Source organism: Palaemon carinicauda, chromosome 32 (genome assembly GCF_036898095.1).
Source record: "Palaemon carinicauda isolate YSFRI2023 chromosome 32, ASM3689809v2, whole genome shotgun sequence".
Lineage (NCBI taxonomy): Eukaryota > Metazoa > Arthropoda > Malacostraca > Decapoda > Palaemonidae > Palaemon > Palaemon carinicauda.
Window position 1 is genome coordinate 82,306,348 of NC_090756.1, and position 27,445 is coordinate 82,333,792.

At 44.2% G+C, this 27,445-nt stretch overlaps 1 protein-coding gene across 6 annotated transcripts in view; it reads left to right on the plus strand.

Annotated features, from left to right (window-relative positions):
- LOC137625416 (ADP-ribosylation factor-like protein 13B) overlaps positions 1–27,445 on the plus strand; it is a 322,821-nt gene that overhangs the window by 156,748 nt on the left and 138,628 nt on the right. For all 6 annotated transcript variants that reach the window (XM_068356324.1, XM_068356323.1, XM_068356325.1 and 3 more), the window contains one exon: positions 23,915–24,085. In XM_068356324.1, coding sequence (XP_068212425.1) covers positions 23,915–24,085 — 171 coding nt within the window. The remainder of the gene's footprint in view (positions 1–23,914; positions 24,086–27,445) is intronic.

A 27,445-nucleotide genomic window follows, 5' to 3' on the forward strand; every position in this document is an offset into this window, starting at 1 on the left:
GGAGCGACAAGTGGATTCTCACAGAGCTCTATCTTGCATTTCGCTTCCTCCTTTTCGTCTTGTTCTTGTTTGCGAAAGTTTTTTATTAGACCTTTCATATGGGCCCATAATTGGTCCATTCCATCTAATAGAGGGGTAGAGGGTGAAGATGTCGATGTTGATGGCTCTAGAGCCGGCACAGACGGAAAAAATTCCGACGACATTATCCACCTCTTCCCGTGGGGGCTTCCTGCCCTCTGTCCCAAAGGCTATTTGGCCGCAGGGAGGTGTAAATCGTTGCTGGGGCACCACTATTTCCTTACTTGCTTTCGGGAATAGTAGGTTACGCATCTTATCATTAGGTAGGTATGGTCCCGGAGAGATTTTCTGGAAGCCTCTCATCCAGTTGCGTAGCTTGTTGCGAGCTGCATCCCTAGACTCTATCGACTTGGGATTCTCGAAACCCTCGGACATTAAGGTCCGACATACATTGCAAACTTGAGGGTTCCAATAATGCAGGGATTCGGAAATAATATTGTAGGGGCCATAAAACCTGCATGTATTATGACCATAAAAACACTTACAGTACTCCTGATATTGCAGAAGACTGCAACACATGTCATCTGGGGTTCCTCCTGTAAAGAAAGGAAAGCAGAATGAGTATACAATTGATTATCTCACTGATAAGCAATATGTAAAAGTCATCTTTTAACTAAAATAGCTTAGGATAGTAAACTATAAAGGGATGGTGGGAGACACATACCTGAGTATCCCCTGCAAGCAAATGCTGTTACCCCCCCTCAGTACTAACTATAAGGAGATTCCTCTATCAAGGAACTCCAACGAAATGGTTCTAATCCCTAGGGGTAGAGAAGTGTACAAGTCATTGCCCCTTTTTATTCTTAATACTGTGGGGTAAGGATGACTGATTTCTAATCAGAGTATTGAAGGAATTCTATTCTTTCAATATAGGAGCGGTACCAGCAGAAGCCCGCACAAGGGTACCCAAGATATGTTAGAAACTAACTACTGTATAATCTTACTATAGTTTTCTGTTTGCAGTATATACTATATTGCAAATTACTGGCTACTGTATAATTATATATAATGTAGTTCAGCCAGTGTGCTGCCATAGTGGCAAGCATCTGACGGCACGGTCCAGCCGGGATGACGCCGACTGGACTAGGAATTATAAAAGACATAAATTTGTGTATCCTACCAGCCCATTTGCTGTGACCTCCCTTACAATATTAAATCATAGAGTTTCCTGATCAGGGAAACTCAAGGATAAGGGTTCTACCCTTTTAGGGTTAGAAGTGTAATACCACCAGCCCTTTAAAATATTTAGTATTATAGGGTAATATGAAAACTGATTTCTAATCAGAATATTGAAGAAATTGTATTCTTTCAATATAGGATTGGTCTCAGCAAACACCTGGGCAAGGATACCCAAGATATATTGGAAAATAACTACTATTATAATATATACAATAGTTTTTCTATTTGCAGTATATCCTATACTGCAAATATACTGACTACCTGTATAAACATATACTGTAATTCAGCCGGCATATAGCCGGCATAGCTAGTCCCTGCCGGCACAGCCAGCATGCTAGCTAAAAGAGAGAGAGACAGCACGGAGTGAAGGCTGCCTTATTACTGTGTATGTATACACTAATTAAGGATGTAAAAGTCTAATTTTACTGCCTTTCTCCAGAAAGAAGGTTCAAATGGAAGGGGAGAATGTAACATTCAGGCTTCCATCCAGCCACAAGTATCATCGCCGGCAAGGTCCAGCCGGCACGTAGCCGGCAGGCTAGCACCTGGCAGCACTAGTACAATCAGCGTACTGCCGGCTGAGTCAGCACTTATCTGTGGGGTAGGCCGGCCAGGCTAATACCCCGGCAACAGAACTTGTGGCCAGCAGTCCAAGGGAGGACTGAAGAACCTTGGTGACAGAAGGGACTTCCCACCCACAGCTATCATGGTCGCCGGCAGCCAATACCTGCCGACAGATGACAGGGCTACAGCAGCTTGTGTAGCAGCCAGCAGCCGTCATAGCTGCCGACACTTTGTATAAAACATGGTCGCCGTCAGCCTACATGGCTGCCGGCAGCCAATATGGCCGCCGGCAGTTGTTATGGCTTCCGGCAGCTGGCATAGCCGCAGGCAGCTGTACAACAGCTGCAAAGAAGGAGTCTGGCTGGCCCCCGCAACCCACCGGCAACGGTGAGGTTGCAGGATTACGGCTCAAAGAAAGACAATGGCTCGGCCATCATAAAAGAACAGAGGGGGAGGGAAAGGGTCCTGTATGAGGTGTGGAAGGAGCCGGCAAGGTTGCCGGTCCTACACACCCTTAAGAAACTGTTTCAGTATCGGTGCCATCCTAGGCGTCAGGAGAATTCTATTCTCCAACCTAGGGTCTGCCAATACAGTTAAGGGGACGGCAGCAGTGCCGCCTCGTCTCAACAAGGGAGAAACAGAGTTCCAGTGCCGGCTCCATCCTAGGCCTCAGAAGAATAACTACTCTTCAGCCTAGGGTCTGCGATCACAGGACTAGTCTACTAGACCACAGGGAGAAGGTGGCGTCATCATACAACCACTTCAGGTGCGGCCTAGGGAGGGCTAGCCTCCTATGTCGGCAGCTTAGCCGGCAAGGGAAGGACTGTTCACCCTGCTGGCCAACTGTCGGCACAAGACTAAATACTCTGAGGTTCTGACCGAATCCCAAAACCTGCCATCTGCGGTTAAGGGACGAGACAGAAAACCCTAGGCTAGTCATGCCTGAATGAAAACTCGAGGCATGACCCACTAGGTTTGTAGCCTAAGGCTACACTCAGAGGGAAGAGAGATTACCCTTAAATCTCTACCGGAGACGAGTATCGGTTATATAATAATTCTAGGAGATATCAATCTCCGATGAATTGATAAACCAGTACAGTATACGAAGGTAACCGGGGAAATGTCGAAAGTATACTATGTCGCCTAGGTTAGGTTACCTAGGCAAGACGAGATCTTGGTTACCTAAATCACCGAAACTCTGACATATACGATCGACATAGAAAAAAGGAAAATTATGCATATAAATATATTTACAAGTATAAATTGCCTAAATAGCTTTCATAATTGAATTATTAATGCTATTTTAACCGGGAATGTCGTTCTACTAACTAAACAGCACATGCCTAACGAACGACAGTTCCCATGGCGCCTCCGGTAACAGGCCTAGCTCCTAATCACAATAAATTACTCTAATTTCACTGTGAGACAGGAGCTAAATTACACACGTAAAGAATCGATACTCAACTTTCCAGAGGTGAAAGAAGCTGAAGATTGCATGATAATCCTTGAAAATCGATCGAAAATGTCAGATCAACAGGGAACACCACCGTGCGAAATCGCTACAGAATTAGGAATGTCCGCCATCTTGGATATGGTGCTGTTGTGATACTCAATAGTAGTACGGGAACTACGGTAACCTTGATACGGCTCCCCTTCTAAATTCTGCCACTTTCCCCCTCGAAGCGTAAACGCTAGTTGGGGTGCAGATTGCTATGTGGCGTGTCAAGAATGCTTCCCCTGATATTATGCGATATCAGATATTCGCGCCAAGAGTTAGAATTCTGGAGACCTAAAGGTAAATTCTCTGGCAATATCATTGTAGTCAAATATCCTTAGGAGGCTACTCTTAGGAACCTTCCATCAGGACGACATGGCTTGAGCCCAAAAATGTAACCATGTAATCCTGTGTGCCCAATCCTCTTGAAGTAAGCAGGCAAGTCCGTAGCGTGTGTGGGCATTTTTTACAGGACAGGAGTGCTGCTACAGTCCAGCATGACAAACCGTATGGCCAGTCCTCTGCGTGTATGGCCGGCTTAAGGGAGTCCTTTCTTGGAGAGATCTACGATTCTACCTTGGTATTGGACCTGGTATCCTACTTTGATCACAGCAACTCCAACTGTTGTCTGCTGGCCATAGGAGCTTGGCATAGGAGGTCTATGGCTGCGTCTCTCCTAAGGAGGAGAGTACGTGTCCTCACTGAGTCCATTTGCCACGCGAATGCAGGCAAGATTTTGCAGGAAAGTAGATTCAGACAGGCCTTCCTCTGTGTCAGGACCTTGAGGACTGACAGGTGAAGGAAGTACGGTGCTTGAAACGTCCAGTGATTTGTCTCTTATCACCATGTTCATACCCGGCCGAGAATGGAGTGGAAATTTGTTACATTCTGGTTGTGCAGGAGGTGCGTGAGGCCTAGGAGGGTCGTTGCTGACCTTCCAAGCAGACACCAAAGTCACTGCTAGCTTAAAACGCCTCTGAAGACTTGGATCTCCCGCAAGTCTGGAAGCCCAGTTCTTCTGAAGTGGGTTGGCGTCCTTCCATTCTCAGGACTTGCCTGTGGAAAAGGTGAGAATGCTGGTGTGGAATGTGATGAAGGTGCCACAAAAGTAGCTATGTGAGAAAATTCTAAAGGTATGAGCCTAAAAGAGTCAACAAAGGAAATCTCCCTCGAACATCTCGATCCCTTATGGGCTCTGGGGGGAAATGTGTTCCCCGGTGGAGGAGTGACCTGCCTCTTAGGCCGACGATGCCGCCGATCAGGCTAATGGGCATTGTGTCAATTTCTCCCACAAAGGGTCAGGGTCACAAGACTTGATCCTGACACCTTTTGTTTCCAAGTGTTGCCGCCACTTAGAAGATGACCTTGCGGTGCAGGAGCAGGAGCCGGAGGTGGGAGCTTGGAATAAAGCAGCTGGGAAAGGCACTGGGTGAGCAGGCACAACAGTAGAGTCTCATGATCAGATATCTCCTTAGAAGAGGGCAAGACTTGTCTCCCCCGAGCATGTCAGGACTTTCCATTTCACCGACTTACCAAGTCCTGCTGAGGTGAGGCCTTTGCCCTTGAAGTATACCTCTAACAAACCTAAAGAGGAGTCTTGTTTCTTGAGGGTCTTAGAGCTTGTCAGGAAAGTCAACAACTTGGTTGGAGCTCGAAAAGCCCTCTTCTCCAGAAAGCAGACTTCTATTAACTCCTTATTCGGGAATATGCACACCTCGAAGCACCACCTTGAGTTGCCATGGTCATATCACACCAAAAAGACCACCCAGAAACTAGAGGCGCAAGTCTTTGCAATCAAAGACTCTATACAAATGCCTTTCTCCTCAAGTTTAATTTGTCCTGTCTTTTCAAAGCAGAGGAAATTCTACGTAACAAAGGAAACTCATCCTTCCCCTCTTCCCTTAGTTCCTAAGGTAGCGACCTTAAGCCAGTAGAAGTCAACAGAAAGGGTTGCACGACAATCATCCCTTTTCTCTGCCTCGGTGGCCATGAATATGAAGGCAGAGGTAATATTAGTTTTGCATGCTTCTTCTTGGTTAGAACACTGATCTGTTATACTCGCATATTTTGCAGTATCTCAGAATCTGGCAAATTCTAAGATACAGAAGTGTAGTGGCAAAGTGGGAAAAAGCAAATCCAGACTCCTCCTTCATGTGAGTCCCCCACCTTAGGACAACCTCCTAAAGTGCCTACTAAACTTAAGAGCTCACCCCACAGGCAGCTGCATGTAAGAGAGAGGTAGATTAATGAAAACTTTCAGTCTTAGGAAGTCGTCTGACCAGAACTAGCCCTCTTGCTGAAGGCATCAGGGCAAACGTGGGTGAGGTGGGTAAGGATCTCCTTATGGGTACCAAATCATAACACCACCTATGGGAGATGTCTGGCGAGTTGGTTGACCTGCAATTCCATGGGGCAGAACCTTGGACAGTGGAGGTTTTGCCAGTCAGACACAGACTCCAGTTCACAACTCTTCCCCTCCTCACACTCCAATATTGAAGAGTCGCGCCTACTCCTTCGGAAGGAGGACAAACAGATGTTAGATAAGAAGGAGGTCAACTATTCTTCTCCAGAGTTATACAGCAACCTGTTCCTGTTCCAAAAGTTGTCAAGAGGTTGAAGACCAGTCATTGACCTGTCCCATCTGGACAACTTTGCTCTGGAATCGAAGTTCAAGATGGAGACTCCCAGCACAGTCTTGCAAGCAATAAATTGGAATGACTTCTTACTGTCCATAGACTTGAAAGACACATAGTCTACTTTCAAATTCCAGTTCACCAAAACTCAAGGAAGCCCCTTCGGGTTCCCCCTGGAACAGGAAAATTCCAGTTTTGGGGTCTCTGCTTCAAACTTTCCACAACCCCATAGTGTTTATGAGTAGTGTTCACATTGGCCTCAGCCTGGTTGCACTTGATGGGAAAAAGACTTTTCCGATACCTCGATGATTGATTTGTTGGTGGTTGCCAGAACCTCAATAATTCTTCATTGGGCATTGCCAGCGTTTGCCATAATCTACCCCTACCCCTACTCCATAAGGACTCCCTTCTCGAGTTTTGTCAGGATTCGGAGATCCGGATGAATTTTGAGAGGTCTATTCTCACCCCATGTTAGAACCTCTACTTGGAGTTGAGTATAGACACTATTCAAGGGAAAGCCATCCCATCCATCACAAGGAAAGTTACAAAGGTTAAACAGGTTTCAACACTCTTCTTGACTTAGGAATCCCATACAGCAAAAACTGGCTGAGACTGCTTAGGCATCTGTCTTTCCTGGAATGTCTGGCTCCGCATGGTATTTTTTATTTTTGTTCAATGCGGTGGACTCTGAAGTCCAGTTGGAAACAGAGGTCTGACCCTCCAGACATGATAGTCGAGGCGACACAGGAAGTCCGAGAGGATCTGTCCTGGTGGCTGTTCAAATATAATTATCTCAAGTTTTGATACAGTGTACTATAAGTGTAGTGTTGAGCACTTGAAGCAAACATCCCATTCCTGGTAAATCACTCGAAGTTGTCAACGGCTATGAACCTTTTTTCCCCCGTTTTATGTCGTTATAAATACAGTGGAACCTCTACACACGAACGTATCTACATCCGAATTTTCCAACATCCGAAGTAAAATTCGAGCAAATTTTTTACTCTACACCCGAATTTTATTTCGACACACGAAGTAAACATTACGCCATTGAGCGTCGAGTGCTCAGTTTTCTATTCTTGTGTGTATCTTGTGGTTGTCCTCTGTTTGGTCTGTTATTAAACAGTGCTTATTTTCTTCCTTTTCTCACATTTCCTTTTTGATTTTACCTATAATCATGGTGCCTAAGAAGCTAAGTTTCAGTACAGGAAGAAGGCAATTCTTTCATTAGAATTGAAGCAAGAAATTACTGTATAGAAAAACATGAGAGCAGTGTGCATGTGAGTGATACTGTATGGCTAAACAATATGGCCGGAATAGGCCTATGATCTCGAGGATCATCAAGCTGAAGGCAGCCATTAAAGCAAATAACCATCGAAGGGGATCACCATTATTACAAGACATCTTAGCAATACCCTGGAAGAGATAGAACGCCTTTTGTTGATAGGGATAAAGGACAAAGAGATTGTTGGCAACGATCATTTGTGAGAAGGGCCAGCGTGATGAACAGAAAGAAAGAAAAAAGTGAAGCAAAGAAAACCATGATAGCATTAACAAGCTCTTTTAAATAAGAATTCTCTCTTTTTCTGTTTCTCTCTAAACATAGCATAAACATGTTCTTTAAATAAAATCTCTCTCTCTCTCTCTCTCTCTCTCTCTCTCTCTCTCTCTCTCGTTCTTCTTCGCTGTTATAGTGTTAGATACGTCTATTATTTTTTTCTGAGAGAGAGAGAGAGAGAGAGAGAGAGAGAGAGAGAGAGAGATTAAACAAAAATGTGTTTAGAGTACATATGATTTTTAACAGCGTCAACGAGTTGAAAAACAATTAAATTAACTAAGAAAGTAATAACAGCTAATCTGAATTCCTTTATTAACTAAAACAAATACAAACACACTCGTGTGCATATGCACAAACACACACACAGGTGCAAAAATTGCTACGCAGTAAGAGAGACTGTCGGGGAGGAGGTAGAGATGGTGACTGCGATAACATACCGTAACTCGTCACTGAAAGTGATGAAAATAAAAAATCAAAAGAAGAAAAATGTAAAAAATATGAAATATAAAATAAAAAAAAAATAAATAAGCTAAGTTAGATTAAAATTTCCGTAGTGTAAGTTACGGTATGTTATTGCAGTCACCATCTCTACCTTCTCGCCGATCGTGTCTCCTCGTGCGTGTGTGAGTGTTTCCGCATACGCACACGAGTGTGTTTGTATCAATATTTGTTTTAGTTAATAAAGGAATTCAGATTCGCTGATATTGTTTTTTTAGTTACATTTAACTGTCTTTCAACTCGTTAACGCTGTTAAAGATCATATGTACACAATACATTTTTTTTTAATCTCTGATTTTTGTTTAATCTCTCTCTCTCTCTCTCTCTCTCTCTCTCTCTCTCTCTCTCAGAAAAAATTAATAGACGTCTCTAACACTTAACAGTGAAGAAGAACAAAAGAGAGAGAGAGAGAGAGAGAGAGAGAGAGAGAGAGAGAGAGAGTATTTATTTAAAGAACATGTTAACACCATGTCTACCTTCTCGCCGATCGTCCGTCTCCTCCTGGCGTAGCAAATCCTACACCTGCGTTGGCCTGTCTCTAAGGTAAAGTGGCAATAAAACACATTTTTTATTTATTATTTCTTTATAATTATCTTTTTTGGGCTCAAGCCATGGTGTCCTGATGGAAGGTTCCTTTTTGGTAGCTTCCTTGGGTATATGACTACTAAGATATTCCCAGAGAATTTAACCACAGGTTATCACAGAATTCTAGCTTCTGGAGCGAGTATCCTAAAGGTTTCCCTTTAAGACATCGTATATCAACAGGGGACGCATGTATTAACGCGCCACATAGCTATCTGCACCCCACATAGAGTTAACACTTCGATGTGGAGGGGCGGAGAATAGCTGGGGAGCCGTTCCACAGCTAAACTCGTCCGTGGCTACTTTTGGTACTCGAAACGTAAACAAACGGGCGCCATTGCTAAATGACGTCACGTCCGTCCTCATCCTTCTACTAGTAGCTTGCCTTACTAAGACGGATTTTTCATTGTGCTATTTTCATCGGCTTGCATCTTCGTTATGTTGCTACCCTTGGCCTCGCCTTCTTCTGGAAAGTTGAGTACCAGGTTCCAGTATTGTTTAAATAAGCTCTGACCGTAAAGTAACTTTTACTTTTCGAGATATTTTATGTTTTCTGGCAGAGCTGTGCTGCTACCGGACACGCCATTTTATGGCGTCGCTGTTACATTGCATGCGTGATTTAGCTAGCCTGAACAGCTTATTCCGGTCTTATTAACTAATTGATACTATTAGTTATTTAGTCTTCATAGCTAGGAACTTTATATATCGTGTTTTGACGCTTTTTTATTGGTCATCGCCTGACCCCATACTAGATCGCTAGCTTAGCCCCTAGGCCAGAGTGCCTATCACCAGTGTTCATGCATGATATATTACAGTGATCCTAGGTTAAGTTATGAAGATAGTGGCATTATTTATGATACTGTTTACTGTGATGCAAGTGTTTTCGCCTTCAGGGACCATATAGGGAATAGGTTTGATAGTGTGCCTTTCTAACCTAACCTAAATGTAGGACCCCTATATGCTCCCTTCACCCCCTGCCTTAGGGCATTCCCTCTGTGTAGCCTTGCTCCCCCTACCATGTAAGGGGATCAAGTTCATACCAGAGTACCTATCGCTTCTCTGTCCTCCCTAAGGGAATGATCCCCCCTTAGGGTTGCGTCCGAGAATGAGGAACGGCCTGCCCTTCCTCAATTGCTGAGGTTAGGTTACCTGACCTTCCTTGCAATTGTGATATGTCTTCCTGCCTTCCTAGCTTAGGGTGTAACATCCCTGCTCTAGGTTAGGCCTTGGGGGGAGCTAGTTCTGTGCCTTGCTTGAAACGGTACCTATGCACCGTTTTCAGTCAGGCTGCCTACCTTAGGCTAGGGAGCGTCCTCCCTTCCTTGGTGGCCGCTTTGGTACAGAGCCTCCCCTATGGAAGACCCTGCTTCTTCTCTCCTCCCCACCTGTCCCTTGTATGGCCTAGCCTATACTTAGGTTAGCCTATACCCATTTGTCCCCTGTCCTACAACTCCTCCTTAGGGTGGAGTGACAGGGCTATCTTGAGTCCCTGTGTGCAGGCTGCTCTGGTACATATACCCTTCATAGTGTCCTATGGGGTTAGCCACTGGATGCGTTTTGTCCGCAGGGGTTCTCCACCCTCTTGGGTGTTCCCTAGCCCTCCCTTGGGCTACCCTGGCTCCCAGCCGTCTGCGGCCCCCTGCCATTGGGTGATAGGGCTAGCCTCTATCATGGGTACACCCATTCAGGTGGGATGCTTTGGGGTTCGTGTCCTTACCCCTTCCATCCCTCCTTCTGTCTCTTTTCACTGTCCTGGTGCTGGTCCCTTGCCGCCTCTACTGCCGGCGATACCGCCCTCCCCCTTGGTGACACATTCCTTGTTCCCCCCTGGCCGACAGTCCTCCGTGTGCCGGAGGGCTTCCGCCTCCCGTCGGTGTACAGCCGATGGCCTACCCTCATACCTCCTAGCTTCGGCCGTCCGTCCATCGGGCCGGCCCCCGGCGTGCCGGCATCCATTGCCGGCGGTCCGGTTTTGCTATAGCCTATCCTTTGTCCCTATCACCAAGCCGGCAGCCGGAGCCCCCGCCGGCGTGCCGCGCTGTGCCGGCGGCCGCCATCCTGGCATTATTCTTGACTTCTCTATGTGTCTTCACTAATGCCAGAAACTGTTGGAGCGGCCTCCGGCGTGCTGTCGGTCTGCCGGCGCCTTCCGGAGACGCCAAGAGACTTGCACCCCTTCTCCCAGCTATCAACACCATGCTGATAGCCTTACACTGCAGCCAGATGGCTTGGCTACATAAATAGATAGGTATTGTCTTACCGTTCTATTAATAGCCGTGCTGTCTTCTTGCATATCACAATTTTCCAGCATGCGGTGTGTATCTTAGCATGGCTGGTTGCCGGAAACCGTTACCCTATGGGGCTTCTACACCCCCATTTTAATGGCCTGAGTGGTCTCAGTCCCAGATTTATATCTTAGGCAATTCCTGCTAGAATTCCCTTTGCCTCCCTGGCAATCTATGAAGAATTCTGCCTTGTATCCTCGGCCACAAACAAATTGCCTATGGATAAGGTTACGGTAACCAGCCGGGCGGGATACACGGAGTATGTGTATCTACTTCATTTCCCGCTCCACTCTCTAACATCACAAGGTTATTAATTACTTGAGATTAAGTTAAAATTAACCTTTTAATATTTAACTTTAGAATATTATAAGTCATTGGTATGACTTCCATATACTCATGTTCTCTTTCTCTTACAGGAGGAGTACGTGAAGTGTGACCACAACTTCTGTGGAGTGAAGCGCCCGCACTTCTACGGGCACACGGCGTGTAGGACCCACACCCCTTGCGCCAACAAGAAAGGCGATCTGAAGTTTTGGGACCCGCAGAACTGTACAGTCTGCAAAGACCGCCTGGTCGAGGCGTTCTACAATCCTCCTTCAGCGGAGGTTAGGGACGCTTCTCGAGAGAAGCTACGCAAGTGGGTGCGTGGCTTCCAAAAGAACGCCACCGGACCATACCTTGCCACCGAAGACTTGAGGTCCTTGCTTTTCCCGAAGGCATCCCCAGACTCTGTGGTCCCCAAGGATCAGATCCCCACCGTCCAGATAACGGTGGAACTGGACGTAGTCATGGCTCAGTCCATGCACGAGTGCCGTTTGGATGCCGACAACGCGGAACGTATGTCGGAAGTGTCAGAGAATACGGAGAGGAACCTCATGGACAAAGAATTGGACTATGAGGAAGACCAGGTGGAATACCCTGAGTCGGAGCAGGAGGTCGCTCCGCCTTCCACCCCCACACCGACTCCTACACTGACGGATGTACAGCACTTCTGTCTACATCCGCTACCCCGGATCCCACCCCATCCAACACCCAGGAGATCTTCAAAATGCTTGAGGCTCTCATGGATAAGAAACTCCGCGAGACGCATGAGTTCTTCAGGACCAACATGGGAAGTTCGAAGCAGCCGAAAAGGATTTCGGTAAAGGACCTCCCCGCATGCTCAGATACCAACCCCTGGAGGTATGCCGAGCACATGCCAATTACAATGGGCAAGATCTTCATAAGCGAAAAGATTGGCTCGATTGTGCTGGAAGAAGTGGAATTCTTCCCGAACTTTGAGGCTTATCCGGACTGTTACGTCCGACTTCGATCCGAACCTGCCTCTAAAGAAGAGACCGAACCAAAGGAGGTGATAGTGTTCGATCTCGCGAAGGCCCAGGCTATGCTGGCCAATACAGTGAAAAGTAGGGGCTTCACCTGCTCGAAACTTTCGGCGCTTAGCAAGAAGCACCCTACCTATGTCGCACAAGACGATGCGACCCTCCCCTTCTTGGAAAAGGCCTTCACTGCGGTACATAAGGCAGTGGAAGAAGGAAAACCTTACCCTGCACTGGAGTAGTGCAGACCCTTCTCCCTGACTACTCCCCCTGATGTTAGACACTGGAAAGATGTCCAGCCAACATTTGTGGTGGGAAAACTAGAACCTGACGTCGCTGGCCGTCAGTTTAACGAAGACCTCCCGAAACTTAATGACTATCTCCTTCGTCGGGAACATGACACGAAGGAAAGGCTCGCCGCATCCATGTCCCTCCAGGTACAGCTCGAAGTCATGGCCGGTGACACTAGGGTCACTGACTACTACAAGTTTCTCACCAAAACATATTTGGCGACCGTAGTAAAAGATCTGTACAGCTTCACGAAGGCTCGTAGAGCCTGTCGTGAATTCGTGTTCTCCAGTGCTACAGTGAGACACGAACCCCGGAGGCTGATTTCCTCCAACATCTGGGGTAAGCACCTCTTTCCCTCCTCCCTTGTGAAAGAGATCACCGACAAGGCCGCCACGGAGAACAGGAACCTTCTCCACAAGTGGGGCATGTCGAAGAAAAGGAAATCCTCAGGACGACGGCCCTCAACCTAAGAGGAAACCCACAAAACCAAAACCCCAGCAACGTCAAGAGAGACGGCAGTTTCCGGGATCCGCTACTCCCCAAGTGGCAGCTCAGCCACAGCAGACCTTTCAGCTGGTCACCCAACCGGTCTTGTCACAGTCGCCGGTTTTCACCCCTGCTTTCGAGCAACAGTCAACTACCTTTCGTCCCAAAGGTAGAGGCTCAAACAGAGGTGTAGGCAGAGACGCATCTCGCCGTCCCTCCAGAGGCAGAGGAGGAAAGGGAGCTAGCGGCCGAGGTAGTAAACCCTCGGGAAACCAGAAGCAATGAAGTGCTTCCGGTGGGAGGAAGACTCCGCCAATTCCAGGATCGTTGGACCTTTGATCCCTGGGCACAGCATCGTCAAGAAGGGTCTAGGCTGGAGCTGGACTCAACCACCCCCAACCTTCCAGCAGTTCTTCCAACAGTCAACCCCCCTTCTGGAAGAATATGTCCTAGAACTCTTGAACAAGAAGGTGATAAGGAGGGTAAAGTCAACCAGGTTCCAAGGGAGACTGTTTTACGTGCCCAAGAAGGACTCCGACAAACTCAGAGTCATTCTAGACTTACCCCCCCTCAACAAGTTCATAGCCAACAACAAGTTCAAGATGCTGACTCTTCAACAGATAAGGACCCTTCTGCCTTAAGGTTCCTACAGTCTCCATAGACCTGGCAGATGCCTAATGGCACGTTCCAATGAACCACCACGCTTCCTCCTACCTAGGATTTCGACTACAAAGGGAAAGCTACCCTTTCAGGGCTATGCCCTTCAGCCTCAATGTGGCCCCTGGCAGACGCCATCTTTCAACAGCTCCGCCTCCGCGGTGTCCAGGTGATGGCCTACCTCGACGACTGGCTGGTCTGGGCTCCATCGCCCGAAGATTGTCTAAGATCCTGCGACAAAGTCACCCAGTTTCTGGAACACCTGGGATTCAAGATAAACAGAAAGAAATCTCGCCTCTCTCCAGCTCAAGTTCCAGTGGTTAGGAATCCAATGGAATCTTCAGTCACACCGCCTTTCCATTCCCCAGAAGAAAAGGAAGGAAATAGCAGGGTCTGTCAAAAGACTGCTGAAGTCCAAACGGATCTCAAGACGTCAGCAGGAACGAGTTCTAGGCTCTCTACAGTTCGCCTCAGTGACAAACCCAGTGCTACGTGCACAGCTAAAGGATGCCGCGGGAGTCTGGAGACGTTCCGCATCCATCGCTCGAAGAAACCTCAAGAGACGGCTCCCAAACAGACTTCGGTTACTCCTAACGCCGTGGTCGGAAGCAAAGGCCCTGAAAAGGTCCATCCCTCTTCAACACCCACCTCCATCACTCAACATCCACACGGACGCTTCGCTGGAGGGTTGGGGAGGTCACTCCCACCAAAAACAGGCTCAAGGAACATGGTCTCCCCTATTCAAGACGTTTCACATTAACATCTTGGAGGCCATGGCGGTCCTTCTAACTCTGAAGAAACTCTCCCCGCCTTCCTTGATCCATATTCGTCTAACCCTGGACAACTCGGTGGTAGTTCGATGTCTCAATCGCCAAGGCTCAAGATCGCCCCAGATAAATCAGGTCCTTCTTCCAATCTTCCGTCTGGCAGAGAAGAAGAAATGGCACCTGTCTGCAGTTCATCTACAAGGATTCCGCAACGTGACGGCGGACGCTCTATCTTGGACAAACCCGATAGAGTCGGAATGGTCTCTAGATGCAAGATCCTTCTCCTTCATCTCTCACCAAGTCCCAGAACTTCAGATCGATCTCTTCGCAACGAGCGACAACAATCAACTTCCTCGATATGTGGCCCCGTACGAGGACCCCAAGGCAGAAGCAGTGGACGCCATGTCACTGGATTGGAACAGATGGTCCAGGATCTACCTGTTCCCTCCCACCAACCTTCTGCTGAAAGTCCTTTCCAAACTGAGAACCTTCAAAGGGATAACGGCCCTAGTGGCTCCCAAGTGGCCCCGGAGCAACTGGTACCCCCTAGTCCTGGAGCTACAACCCACGCTGATCCCTCTCCCGGGCCTAGTTCTCTCCCAGCAAGTACAGAAGTCGACTGTCTTCACTTCATCATCGAAAGTCAGGGACCTTCATCTCATGATTGTCTCTCCCTAGCCGCGAAGAAGAGGTTTGGGATCTCGAAGAAAAGTCTCGACTTCCTCGAGGAATACAAGACCGATTCCACACGACGGCAATACGAATCATCCTGGAGAAAATGGGTCTCATTCGTCAAGGCAAAAAATCCTACGAAAATCACAATTGATTTTTGCATGTCCTTCTTCATTCACCTTCATGGACATGGCTTCGCAGCCAACGATTTCTACCTGCAAATCGGCCTTGACTAGACCACTACTGTACGCCTTCCAGATTGATCTGTCCAGCGACGTCTTCAATAAACTGCCGAAGGCATGCGCTCGTCTACACCCAGCACCTCCACCAAAACTTATCTCCTGGTCCCTGGACAAGGTGCTCCATTTTGCCTCCAACTTGGACAACGATTCGTGCCCTCTTAAGGATCTGACTCAAAAAGTTATATTTCTTTTTGCTCCTGCCTCAGGAGGCCGAGTCAGCGAAATAGTGGCATTATCAAGAGACGAGGGTCACATCCTGTTTACAGACTCAGGAGACCTTACCCTCTTCCCAGATCCGACGTTTGGTGGAGGCCAACTCTTCAAATGAGAAACATCGGGTAGCGACCTGTCACTGAAACAACTAAGAGCAAAAATCACCTACTTCATTCGCAGAGTGGATCCTGACAGTACACCCGCAGGTCATGATCCTAGAAAAGTCGTTTCGTCTCTGAATTTCTTTCAGAGCATGAATTTCTAAAGCCTCAAGAGTTTCACAGGCTGGAAATCCTCGCGTGTTTTCTTCAAACATTACGCGAAACAAGTGCATGAAGTCAAACATTTCGTGGTAGCCGCAGGTAGTGTTATGAAACCTGCACCTAACTCTGCATAGAACAGTGAGTTACTTGGGACCTTAACTCTTCGGGTGCCTATGTTGACCCTCGTGTGATACGTAGTGATTTCAGAGACACTTAGTGTTTTTTCATAGACTGCTCTTTACAAGGTGAAATGTCATAGTCGTCACATGAGTGCCGCATGCCTAGAGCATGATGTGTTTTTTCCTTATTAAAGACTGACGTTCCTCTGGAACCTGTGCCTTCTAATAATTTGAAATTTTCTTTCAGATTCAAGAGCGAAGTCTTTCATTACTATGTACATTATAATTTACAGTAATGTAAATTACTTTTACATCCCTTATTGCATTTATTTACCATATTCTGCAATTGTGAAATAAAATTTCTATTTTATTACTTGTGCGTCTCAATCCGCTCCTACTTATACTATGAAATACATGATTGTCATAGTTTCATTATCCCCTTTTCTTTAAAAAATTATGAAGAATAATAAGGTTCAATCCATATTATATACTCACCTATGCTATGTAATACAGTGAACCCTCGCTACTTCGCGGTTCGACCATCGCGGATTCACCACTTCGCGGGTTTTTTTCCATAACCCATATATATATATATATATACATATCGCGGATTTTCCGGAAATTTCGAAAATACCGCGAAATCTGAAGACCCCCAAATACGATATTTTGTTACCTGTAATTCCATTAATACTGTAATTAGTAATATCTGCTCTTACTGATTGTTCATTGCATTACATATGATATATAATTTAGCACAGAAAGAAATAAAACACGAAAAGAGAATGTGATCATACGATAATACAGTACTGTATACAGTACGTAGTAAAATTAAATCGAATATGAAACGCAAATCAGATGCAGTCATACAATATTAGAATGGTGTAAGGCTGCTGATGGCTACTACTGTACTACAAATGTAATGGATGTGCTTCTTTTCCATGAATCTTTTGTATGTATACGTACGTAGTACTACATCCAATAATATTCTTTGTTGCAAAAATCACATTTCGAATAAGCGTATGAGAGAGAGAGAGAGAGAGAGAGAGAGAGAGAGAGAGAGAGAGAGAGAGAGAGAGAGAGAGAGAGAGAGAGAGAGAGAGACATCCTACAAAAGAAAAAAATAGCATACGTAAAGCTATTATTATTATTGTTATTATTATTATTATTGTTGTTGTTAATAAAATTATGATTGTTATTATTATTATCATTATTATTATTATTATTATTACAGTACTGTACTGTATTATTATCATTATTTATTATTATTATTATTAATACTGTACGTATGGTATGCGCGGGGTATCTTGTATGAGTTGGTAACCTACGCATCATATACTGTAAGATGGGTTGTGATTGGTTCAAGCGCTGATAGATGACGAATCAGAACTCAAGTTTTGTTATCTAGCCTGTGATTGGTGTTTTGCCCTCATCTCCAACCCGCAGCATCTAGGTTCTCGCGGGCCCGGGTCGTCCACTCTCTGTTCCCGCGTATCGCTGAGTAGACGTTCTTAAGTTTGTGAAGTTGTAATCTGTGCTGTGTGTGACCTTTTTAAGTTGAACTTTTTGTCAAATCCTACTGTACAATGCCTCCCAAGCGTTCTGCTTCTACTAAGGCTGGTAGTGAGCCTAAACGCCACCGAAGGATGATGACGATTGCTGAGAAGGTTACGCTTCTCGATATGTTAAAATATGGTAGAAGTTACGCGTCCGCGGCGCGCCATTTTGGGATCAACGAATCTACTGTTCGCTATATCAAGAAGGACGAGGCGAACATTAGAAAGACGGCTGCAATCACCTTTAGCAGATCAGCGAAGCGAGTCGTTACAACGCGTAATAAAACGATCGTACGCATGGAAGGTGCTTTAGCTGTGTGGATTGCCGACTGCCAGAAGAAGAACATAGCCTTGGATACAAACACCATCCGAACAAAGGCTTTGAGCTTGTATCAGAATTTTGCTGCAAAGGAACCTCAAGACGACGATGGCAACCATGCTGAAGAAGATGATGATGCAGATGATCCTCAACCAGGGACATCCACTGATTCCCAGCCTCAGAAACAACATTTTTCCGCCAGCAAAGGATGGTTCGCGAAGTTTCAGAAACGCTTCGCCCTGAAAAGCGTTTCCCTGCATGGGGAGGCTGCTTCGGCTGACACTGCCGCTGCTGAAACTTACGTGAACCAGACGTTCAAGAATATTATCGCCGAAGGTGGATACAAGCCGGAACAAGTCTTTAATATGGATGAGACCGGCTGGTTTTGGAAGAGAATGCCGTCGCGAACTTTCCTGTTCAAAGAGGAAGCCAAAGCCTCTGGCTTTAAAGCATTCAAGGATCGTGTTACCCTCGTGATGTGTGGCAATGCTGCTGGATTTATGCTAAAGCCGGGGCTTATTTATAAGTCGAAAAATCCTCGCGCTTTGAAAAATAAGAATAAGAATCTCCTTCCCGTGTACTGGATGCATAATCCAAAAGCATGGATTACGAAGATGCTGACCTCCAACTGGTTCCACCAGTGTTTCATCCCGCAAGTCAATGAATATCTCGTAGAGAAGGGCTTGCCATTCAAGATCCTTCTCCTTATGGATAACGCTGGTGGACACGCAACTGACCTGTCGCGTGAGGGCGTTCAGGTTGAGTTCCTGCCACCCAACACCACGTCATTAATTCAACCGATCGACCAGGGGGTTATCAGGGCGTTCAAGGCCCTCTACACGAAGAATACCTTGGCGGACCTCGTTGCGTGTGTGGATGCTGCCCAAGAGAATGAGGATGAAGATTTTAACTTGAAGGCATACTGGCGGCAGTACACCATAGCCACGTGCCTGAAGAATATTCAGAAGGCACTTCAAGAGATGAAACCCCTGCAACTGTGAATGCGAGCTGGGAGAAGTTGCGGCCCGAGATTGTTTACGACGACGAGGGATTTACACCTGCTGAAATCCAACACTCTGCAGTACACAAATCTGTGCAGTTGGCTGCCATAATTGGAGGTGACGGGTTTGGCGACATGACGACTGAAGACGTCGACGAGTTGTTGGACTGCCATTCCCAGCCCCTAACTGACGCAGACCTCGAAGACCTGACGAAATCGGCAAGCGAAGAAGAGAGTGAAACCCAGGAAGAGACCCAAGAAAATGTCGAAGAAACGGGCTTAACACTAGAACGGCTTGCCAAGGTCTGCAACCATATAAAGGAGGTGAAAGAAATGTTGCAAGAGTGGGACGAGGATATGGTTCGGTCGATGCAATTCTGCAACAAGGTTGATGACATAATGACTCCCTACAAGATGCTCTTAGATCGAAAAAAGAAGCAGCGGCAACAACTTCCGATCACAATGTTCTTCCAGCCTCGCAAAAAAGAGCCAGTTCCTCCTGCTAGTACGCCTTCGGAAGAAATTGAAGAAGTTTCCCAGGAAGAAGTTGAAGAGGTGTCCCAGGAAAAGACACCTCCGTCTGAAGAGACGTAAAATACTACCTGGCTGCACAGTAGAACACATCATCAGCTTCATCATCATCATTTCTACTGTGCAGCAAATTCATCTCCATCATCATTCAAGTTTTTCTTGAACTTCTTTCGTGGTGAGTACTGTAACAATCTTTATTTTTTACTTTAATATTCTCACATTCTAAAACTGTATTTGTGCCTGTTTTATAGTTTAGTACTGTGCGTACTGTATGCATTTAGTTAAAGGGAAGGTTTTAAAAGTCTACATGTTGTAACCTATCATATTTTTTTTGCTTAAAATTTACATTTACGTACGTAAAACAATCTCTCTCTCTCTCTCTCTCTCTCTCTCTCTCTCTCTCTCTCTCTCTCTCTCTCTCTCTCTCTCTCTCTCTCTCTCTCTCGTAAATTGATTTTTTTGTTTAAAATATACATTTACAGTACGTATGTAAAACAATCTCTCTCTCTCTCTCTCTCTCTCTCTCTCTCTCTTTCTCTCGTAAATTGTTTTCCTGCTTTGCTACGTACAATATGTACTGTACAGTACTGTATGATTTTATATCGATACGATAAATTATATTTGTAAGGTAACATATTTTGTAAATCCTTTTACTGTAAATACTGTACTGTATCATTATTTATCACTATCATCATGCGCGTTAAAGGCCTTGTTTGTTCTGCGCGTGGTTGTTTACTGAGCGTACAGTACTGTATGACGCCGTCGTTTCAGGCGGCGTCATAAAGAGAAAAATTTCATTTGGAAGTCCTAAGAAAAATAAAGTAAAACATTGGTAATAAAAGAATCAACAAACTGTATAATCAATATAATCGATGCAAAAACTAACCTATACATATATGTGTACACTAAATGAGTTTGTTTCTTCATTATGATCAGAGATGAACGTAAACAAAACATTGGTTGCCATTTTTTATCGTGCTTTTTAGGTATTTAGGAAACGCATGATATAAAATCGCCTTTAATATTTGTGCCTGTTATAGTTTAGGGTGCTGTAGTACATGCATTAAGTGTTCTGTACATTAAAGGGTAGTTTGTTAACAGTACTACGTACAAGGGAAGGTTTTAAAAGTCCGAATATACATGTTAAATAAATAGGTAAATATGATGCCACTACTTCGCGGAATTTCACCTATCGCGGCCGGGTCTGGAACCTATCTACCGCGATAAACGAGGGTTCACTGTATTCCCCACGGAACCTCTATCGAGGTCACTATGCTTACCCTATTCAAAGCCCTCGGCACTTACTCTACAAGGGGAAATCTACCACGATACATTGATTCTCTGGTATTCTTCCATCAGGACGCCATGGCTTGAGCCCAAAAAACGGATTTTGAGCGAAGCGAAAAATCTATTTTTGGGTGAGATAGCCATGGAGTCCTGATGGACCCTCCCTGCTACTTTGTCCAGCCTTTCAGGCCCCACCCTGTCCTGCTGTATCATGGTGATCGGCAAGCAACTGACATCAGGATGAGGACGGACGTGACGTCATTTAGCAATGGCACCCGTTTGTTTACGTTTCGAGTACCAAAAGTAGCCATGGACGAGTTTAGCTGTGGAACGGCTCCCCAGCTATTCTCTGCCCCTCCACATCGAAGTGTTAACTCTATGTGGGATGCAGATAGCTATATGGCGCGTTAATACATGCGTCCCCTGTTGATATACGATGTCTTAAAGGGAAACCTTTAGGATGCTCGCTCCAGAAGTTCGAATTCTGTGATAACCTGTGATTAAATTCTCTGGGAATATCTTAGTAGTTATATACCCAAGGAAGCTACCAAAAAGGAACCTTCCATCAGGACGCCATGGCTATCTCACCCAAAAATAGATTTTTCGCTTCGCTCAAAATCCGTTTTTTACATGCTTCTTTCATATTATGCAGTTATGTTATTGTTATGTGTAATTATGTGTAGCCATTTACAGTATTAAGGATTTATTATGGGTTTTTAGGCTGAGGAACGAATTAAATGAATTACCATGTATTCTTATGGGAAAATTCGTTTCTACATCCGAACATTTTCTACATCCGAAGTTGATTGTGGAACAAATTAAATTTGTATGTAGAGGTACCACTGTAATTAAAAAATTGTGGGGGACTGAAAATATAGCGGGACTTATTTCTTGCTCTTATCATATGCCATGTGTAAAGAGATTTCTTCTAATAAAAAAATTAAAATTTTCAGTTCAGAAATGAGAGAGATAGGAAAAACATTTCCTTATAGAACAAACAAAAAAGATACTTTCTGTGTTGCTTCAAGACCAGGTGGTAGCTGAGCTTGTTAATGTTATTACAAAGAGAATTTTATTTCTACGTAGAATATAAATTTTACATATAATTCAAGGAGACTTGAATATGTTGTCTTTTCCATTGTATTTACTATTAAAAGTAAAAGGCTTATATTGATTTATTTTGCAGGAAGGAATCAAATATTATTAAAAGGAAATAATAAGCTGGAAATAATGTAGATAAAAAACAATGAGAGGGAGAGAGACCGAAAGTCGTCAACAGCAGTCTACCAAGTAATTGATTAGTGTTGTAGGAGGAATGCTTCTCCACTCAAAGCCTCTATTCTACTAGTTGCTGATTTTGTTGTGTACCTGTGTGATGAGAAACTCCTCTCAGTTTCGGTGGTTAAAGGCTATCGCTCAGCCTTGAGCCAAGTCTACAGACTAAGGGAAGTAGACCTTTCTTCTTCGTGAGAATTATCAGCTTTTTCAAGGAGTTTTGAACAATCTTGTCCCCCTCGGGAAATCAAACCCCCAGCTTGGAGCCAAAGTCCTTCGCTCTATCTGGAAGTCTTCTTATGAACCTTTGACAGAAACTTCAGACAGGGATCTCACTCAAGACAGTTTTTTGATTAGTCTTACCTTCGACCAACTGAGTAGGAAAGCTTCATGCTCTGCTATACTTGGTCATATTTCTGGTGGTGGAAACAGATCACATTTTCATTTGTTCTTGAATTTGTGCTAACAACACAAAACCCATAGATCAGTGACTTTAGGTTTGAATCTTTTTCAGTATCATCGCTGAAGGAGACAACCAATTATCCTGATGACAGGCTTCTGTATCCTGTAAGGACGACGAGACTACATAAAACAGACAAGATCAAGTAAACTTAAAGGGAGGACAAAGAAGGAAAATCCCCAGAAATATCATCTCCTTCTGGATTCAAGAAGTCTTTAGTATAGCCTACAGAGAACAAGGGCAATAGGCATTGGTCTCTTTTAGAGCTCATTAAGTTAGAGTGACTGGTACAATTAGCCTTCTAAAGAACCACTACATTACCCAGGCATCTGGGACAGAAGACCACCTTCACAGCATACTGTCTATGGGACTGTGCTCACCTGTCCCTGGATACATTCTCCATTGGATCTGTGATAGTTGCTGAACAAGTAATGTAGCAGCATCATGTCTAAGATAACATTTACATTATAATTTTAAGGGTTAAGAGTGAGAATGAATGGCTTGCTTCCCTCTTTCCTTTCCTTCCCTCTCTTGCCACCAGCTGGTGAGACTTGATGGACCTGGAACTGGAACTGACATTGATGCAGGGAGCACCATAGTGATAGGTAGCTATTTTACTTAGTAATAAATGTGTAGAATCTTCACACTCTTTTTTTAGGGGGAGTGTGTCAGTTAAGACAAATCCACTACTTATATTATTCCTTAACAGGAGCATTGTTCCCACTGAAGATAGGTTCTTGTTTGAGAAACTCCTTACTCATAACACAGTAGGTCATTCAATAATGTGTCATGTGATGCAAGGATCCTTTGGTCTGCTCTTCTTACCAGACTGAGCATCGTAATCCCAGCTGGCTAGCCAGCCATTTGGTAGAACGGGACTTCCTCCCTCTTGAGAATGACTCCTCTACTAAAGGACAAAGATTTGAATTCTCATTGGAACAAATCACAGATTTTGAAAGTAATTTGTATTTTTCCTAGCAATAAAACCTAAGTCCTATAGGTTTCACTTCCCACAGCATCCACTTGCAAGTCCTAGGCAGATTCAAAATGGAGGCTCAAGAGTGCTGTCATACCCGGACTACCTGTGGATACTGAATACTGGATACTGGTTGTATAGAGAGGAAAAATACAAATTACTTTTTAAATGTTTGATATTTTTACTTTTTAGGGTAATAAAAAGTGATATGAAATTAAATTAAGTACAGCTTAGAAATAAAATTCCATTATTGAAATTATATTTTTTCAGCATTTGCAGTGTTTCACTTTGAAATTGTCTTCTCAGTTTGTAAAACTTTGTGGTATAAAAAAATTTACTTCTTAACTATTCCTGTCCTACCCTTTTGGAAACAGTTCCAAAAGATAGCATTTCTGGTCTTCAAGGATTAAATGTATCTTAAACATTGCAATAGTCATTATGTACCAAGAAAATTTGTTTCTAAAACAGATTTTAGTAAAATCTACACAAGTGGTTTGAATTTTTGTTAACTCTTCTACAGTGTCTTCATGTGCTAAAAAAGTTGCAGTGAATAAATTTATGAAAAATATTGCACACAACACTAATACAGTACATTTATCTTCTTAATTATTTCAGGCTAGCTAACAAACAGGATGTTGAAGGTGCCATGGATGAAATAGATTTAGTCGAGTCGCTGAATGTAGAAGAGATTGTAAATAAATACAAGTGTCCGACACGAGTTGAGACTTGTTCTGCCATAACTACACGCAAAAATAAGCCAGATAAACCAATAGCAGATGGATTTAGGTAACCCTGCCATGAATTTTATTGTTACCTGCAAGATTTTCAGTGTACATTATTAGTTAATAGATTGCTGTGAGGTAAATAAAGCTCTAATCTTTATTATGTGTGCCATGTATTCATTATATTCATAAGTATACATGGGTAAGAGTGGCAAATGGAAGAGTAGTAGAAAGGGCATTAATGGATTATGTGTTGATAACTAAAAGAATGTTTGGAAGATTGAAAGACGTGCACGAGTTTAGGGGTATGGCAAACGGTATGTCTGATCATTTTTTGGTGGAAGGAAAATTAGTTGTAGCAAAAGAGTGGGGGAATAGAGTAGGTGGATGTAAAAGGGAGGTAGTGAAGGTTGAAGAGTTAATAAAACCGGGGGTAAAAAGTAAATATCAGGAAAGGTTGAAAATGGCATATGACGAGGTGAGAGTAAGAGAAACTGGTAATTTAGAGGAGTAGTGGAAGTTAGTAAAAGAAGATTTTGTTGGGATTGCAAGTGATGTATGTGGCAAGAAGGTTGTTGGAGGCAGCATGAGGAAGGGCAGTGAATGGTGGAACGAAGGAGTGAAGGTAAAAGTGGAAGAGAAAAAGAGGGCTTTTGAAGAATGGCTGCAGAATAATAGTATAGAGAAGTATGAAAAATATAGAGAGAAAAATGTGGAAGTAAAGCGCAAGGTACGTGAGGCAAAGAGGGCAGCTGACCTGAGGTGGGGTCAGGGATTGGGTCAGTCATATGAAGAGGATAAGAAGAAGTTTTGGAAAGAAGGGAAGAGAGTAAGGAAGGCTGGCGGAAGAATTGAAGAGACAGTGAAAGATGGAAATGGAAGGTTGTTAAAAGGAGAGGAGGCAAGGAAAAGGTGGGCGGAATATTTTGAAAGTTTGCTGAATGTTGAGGATAATAGGGAGGCAGATATAATTGCTGTTCCAGGTGTTGAGGTGCCAGTGATGGGAGATGAGAATGAGAGAGAGATTACAATAGAGGAAGTGAGGAGAGCACTAGATGAAACGAGAGTAGGAAAAGCATCTGGTATGGATGGTGTGAAAGCTGAGATGTTGAAGGAAGGGGGTGTGACTGTACTTGAATGGTTGGTGAGATTGTTTAATGTGTGTTTTGTGTTGTCAATGGTACCAGTAGATTGGGTTTGTGCATGTATTGTACCACTATATAAGGGTAAGGGAGATGTGCATGAGTGTTGTAATTCAAGAGGTATTAGTTTGTTGAGTGTAGTTGGAAAAGTGTATGGTAGAGTATTGATTAATAGGATTAAGGATAAAACAGAGAATGCAATCTTGGAAGTACAGGGTGGTTTTAGAAGAGGTAGGGGTTGTATGAATCAGATTTTTACGGTTAGGCAGATATGCGAGAAATATTTAGCAAAAGGTAAGGAGGTGTATGTTGCGTTTATGGATCTGGAGAAAGCATATGATAGAGTTGATAGGGAAGCAATGTGGAATGTGATGAGGTTATATGGAGTTGGTGGAAGGTTGTTGCAAGCAGTGAAAAGTTTCTACAAAGGTAGTAAAGCATGTGTTAGAATAGGAAATGAAGTGAGTGATTGGTTTCCGGTGAGAGTGGGGCTGAGACAGGGATGTGTGATGTCGCCGTGGTTGTTTAACTTGTATGTTGATGGAGTGGTGAGAGAGGTGAATGCTCGAGTGCTCTGACGAGGATTAAAACTGGTAGGCGAGAATGACCATGAATGGGAGGTAAATCAGTTGTTGTTTGCGGATGATACTGTACTGGTAGCAGACACAGAAGAGAAGCTTGACCGACTAGTGACAGAATTTGGAAGGGTGTGTGAGAGAAGGAAGTTGAGAGTTAATGTGGGTAAGAGTAAGGTTATGAGATGTACGAGAAGGGAAGGTGGTGCAAGGTTGAATGTCATGTTGAATGGAGAGTTACTTGAGGAGGTGGATCAGTTTAAGTACTTGGGGTCTGTTGTTGCAGCAAATGGTGGAGTGGGAGCAGATGTACTTCAGAGAGTGAATGAAGGTTGCAAAGTGTTGGTGGCAGTTAAGGGAGTAGTAAAAAATAGAGGGTTGGGCATGAATGTAAAGAGAGTTCTATATGAGAAAGTGATTGTACCAACTGTGATGTATGGATCGGAGTTGTGGGGAATGAAAGTGACGGAGAGACAGAAATTGAATGTGTTTGAGATGAAGTGTCTGAGGAGTATGGCTGGTGTATCTCGAGTAGATAGGGTTAGGAACGAAGTGGTGAGGGAGAGAACGGGTGTAAGAAATGAGTTAGCGGCTAGAGTGGATATGAATGTGTTGAGGTGGTTTGGCCATGTTGAGAGAATGGAAAATGGTTGTCTGCTAAAGAAAGTGATGAATGCTAGAGTTGATGGGAGAAGTACAAGAGGAAGGCCAAGGTTTGGGTGGATGGATGGTGTGAAGAAAGCTCTGGGTGATAGGAGGATAGATGTGAGAGAGGCAAGAGAGCGTGCTAGAAATAGGAATGAATGGAGAGCGATTGTGACGCAGTTCCAGTAGGCCCTGCTGCTTCCTCCGGTGCCTTAGATGACCGCGGAGGTAGCAGCAGTAGGGGACTCAGCAGTATGAAGCTTCATCTGTGGTGGAAATGTGGGAGGTTGGGCTGTGGCACACTAGCAGTACCAGCTGAACTCGGTTGAGTCCCTGGTTAGGCTGAAGGAATGTAGAGAGTAGAGGTCCCCTTTTTTGTTTTGTTTCATTGTTGGTGTCGGCTACCCCCAAAAATTGGGGGAAGTGCCTGGGTATATGTATGTATGATGTATTCATTATGAGGTAAAGGGTTTATTTAATTGAGGAGAATAATTTTCTGAAGTAACTGGCAGAGGATTTATTGTTTATATGGTTATGTTTGTAATGATATATGATTTTGTTTGAAATATCAGTACAAGAACTGTCATGTTGACATTCAAATAATTAGCAAAGGTTCTACTTTATCTCCATTTGGGTCCATACCCAGTTATATTCTGTTCCACGGTAGTATTTCTTTCTGCTTTATACATTTTAGCTGTTAGTTTGGATCTTTTCCCACCTAATTGTCCTACTTCAAATTATCTTTCCAACAATCTTCATAATTAGTTTTTTTAAGTTAGTGACATATTAAAGTTAGCTGAAAAGTCTATAAAAGTGACATAGTGACTAGTTTTTTAGCTTTAGTAAGATTCTGAATTTATGTTGAATTTATTTCAATTTGTGTTTGAATGATTTCTTGAAACACAGAAGTTTCATGTGTATATGTTAGAGATGTCAGTGTGCCTTGTGCAGTGTACCATGGACTCTACTACAGGTACTGTGTAGATCCCTTCTGACGCTAGCAGCTAGAGTCTGGCCATGCCTGCTTTTTGACATTGTTCTTTTGGAGTTCCCATCTTCTTT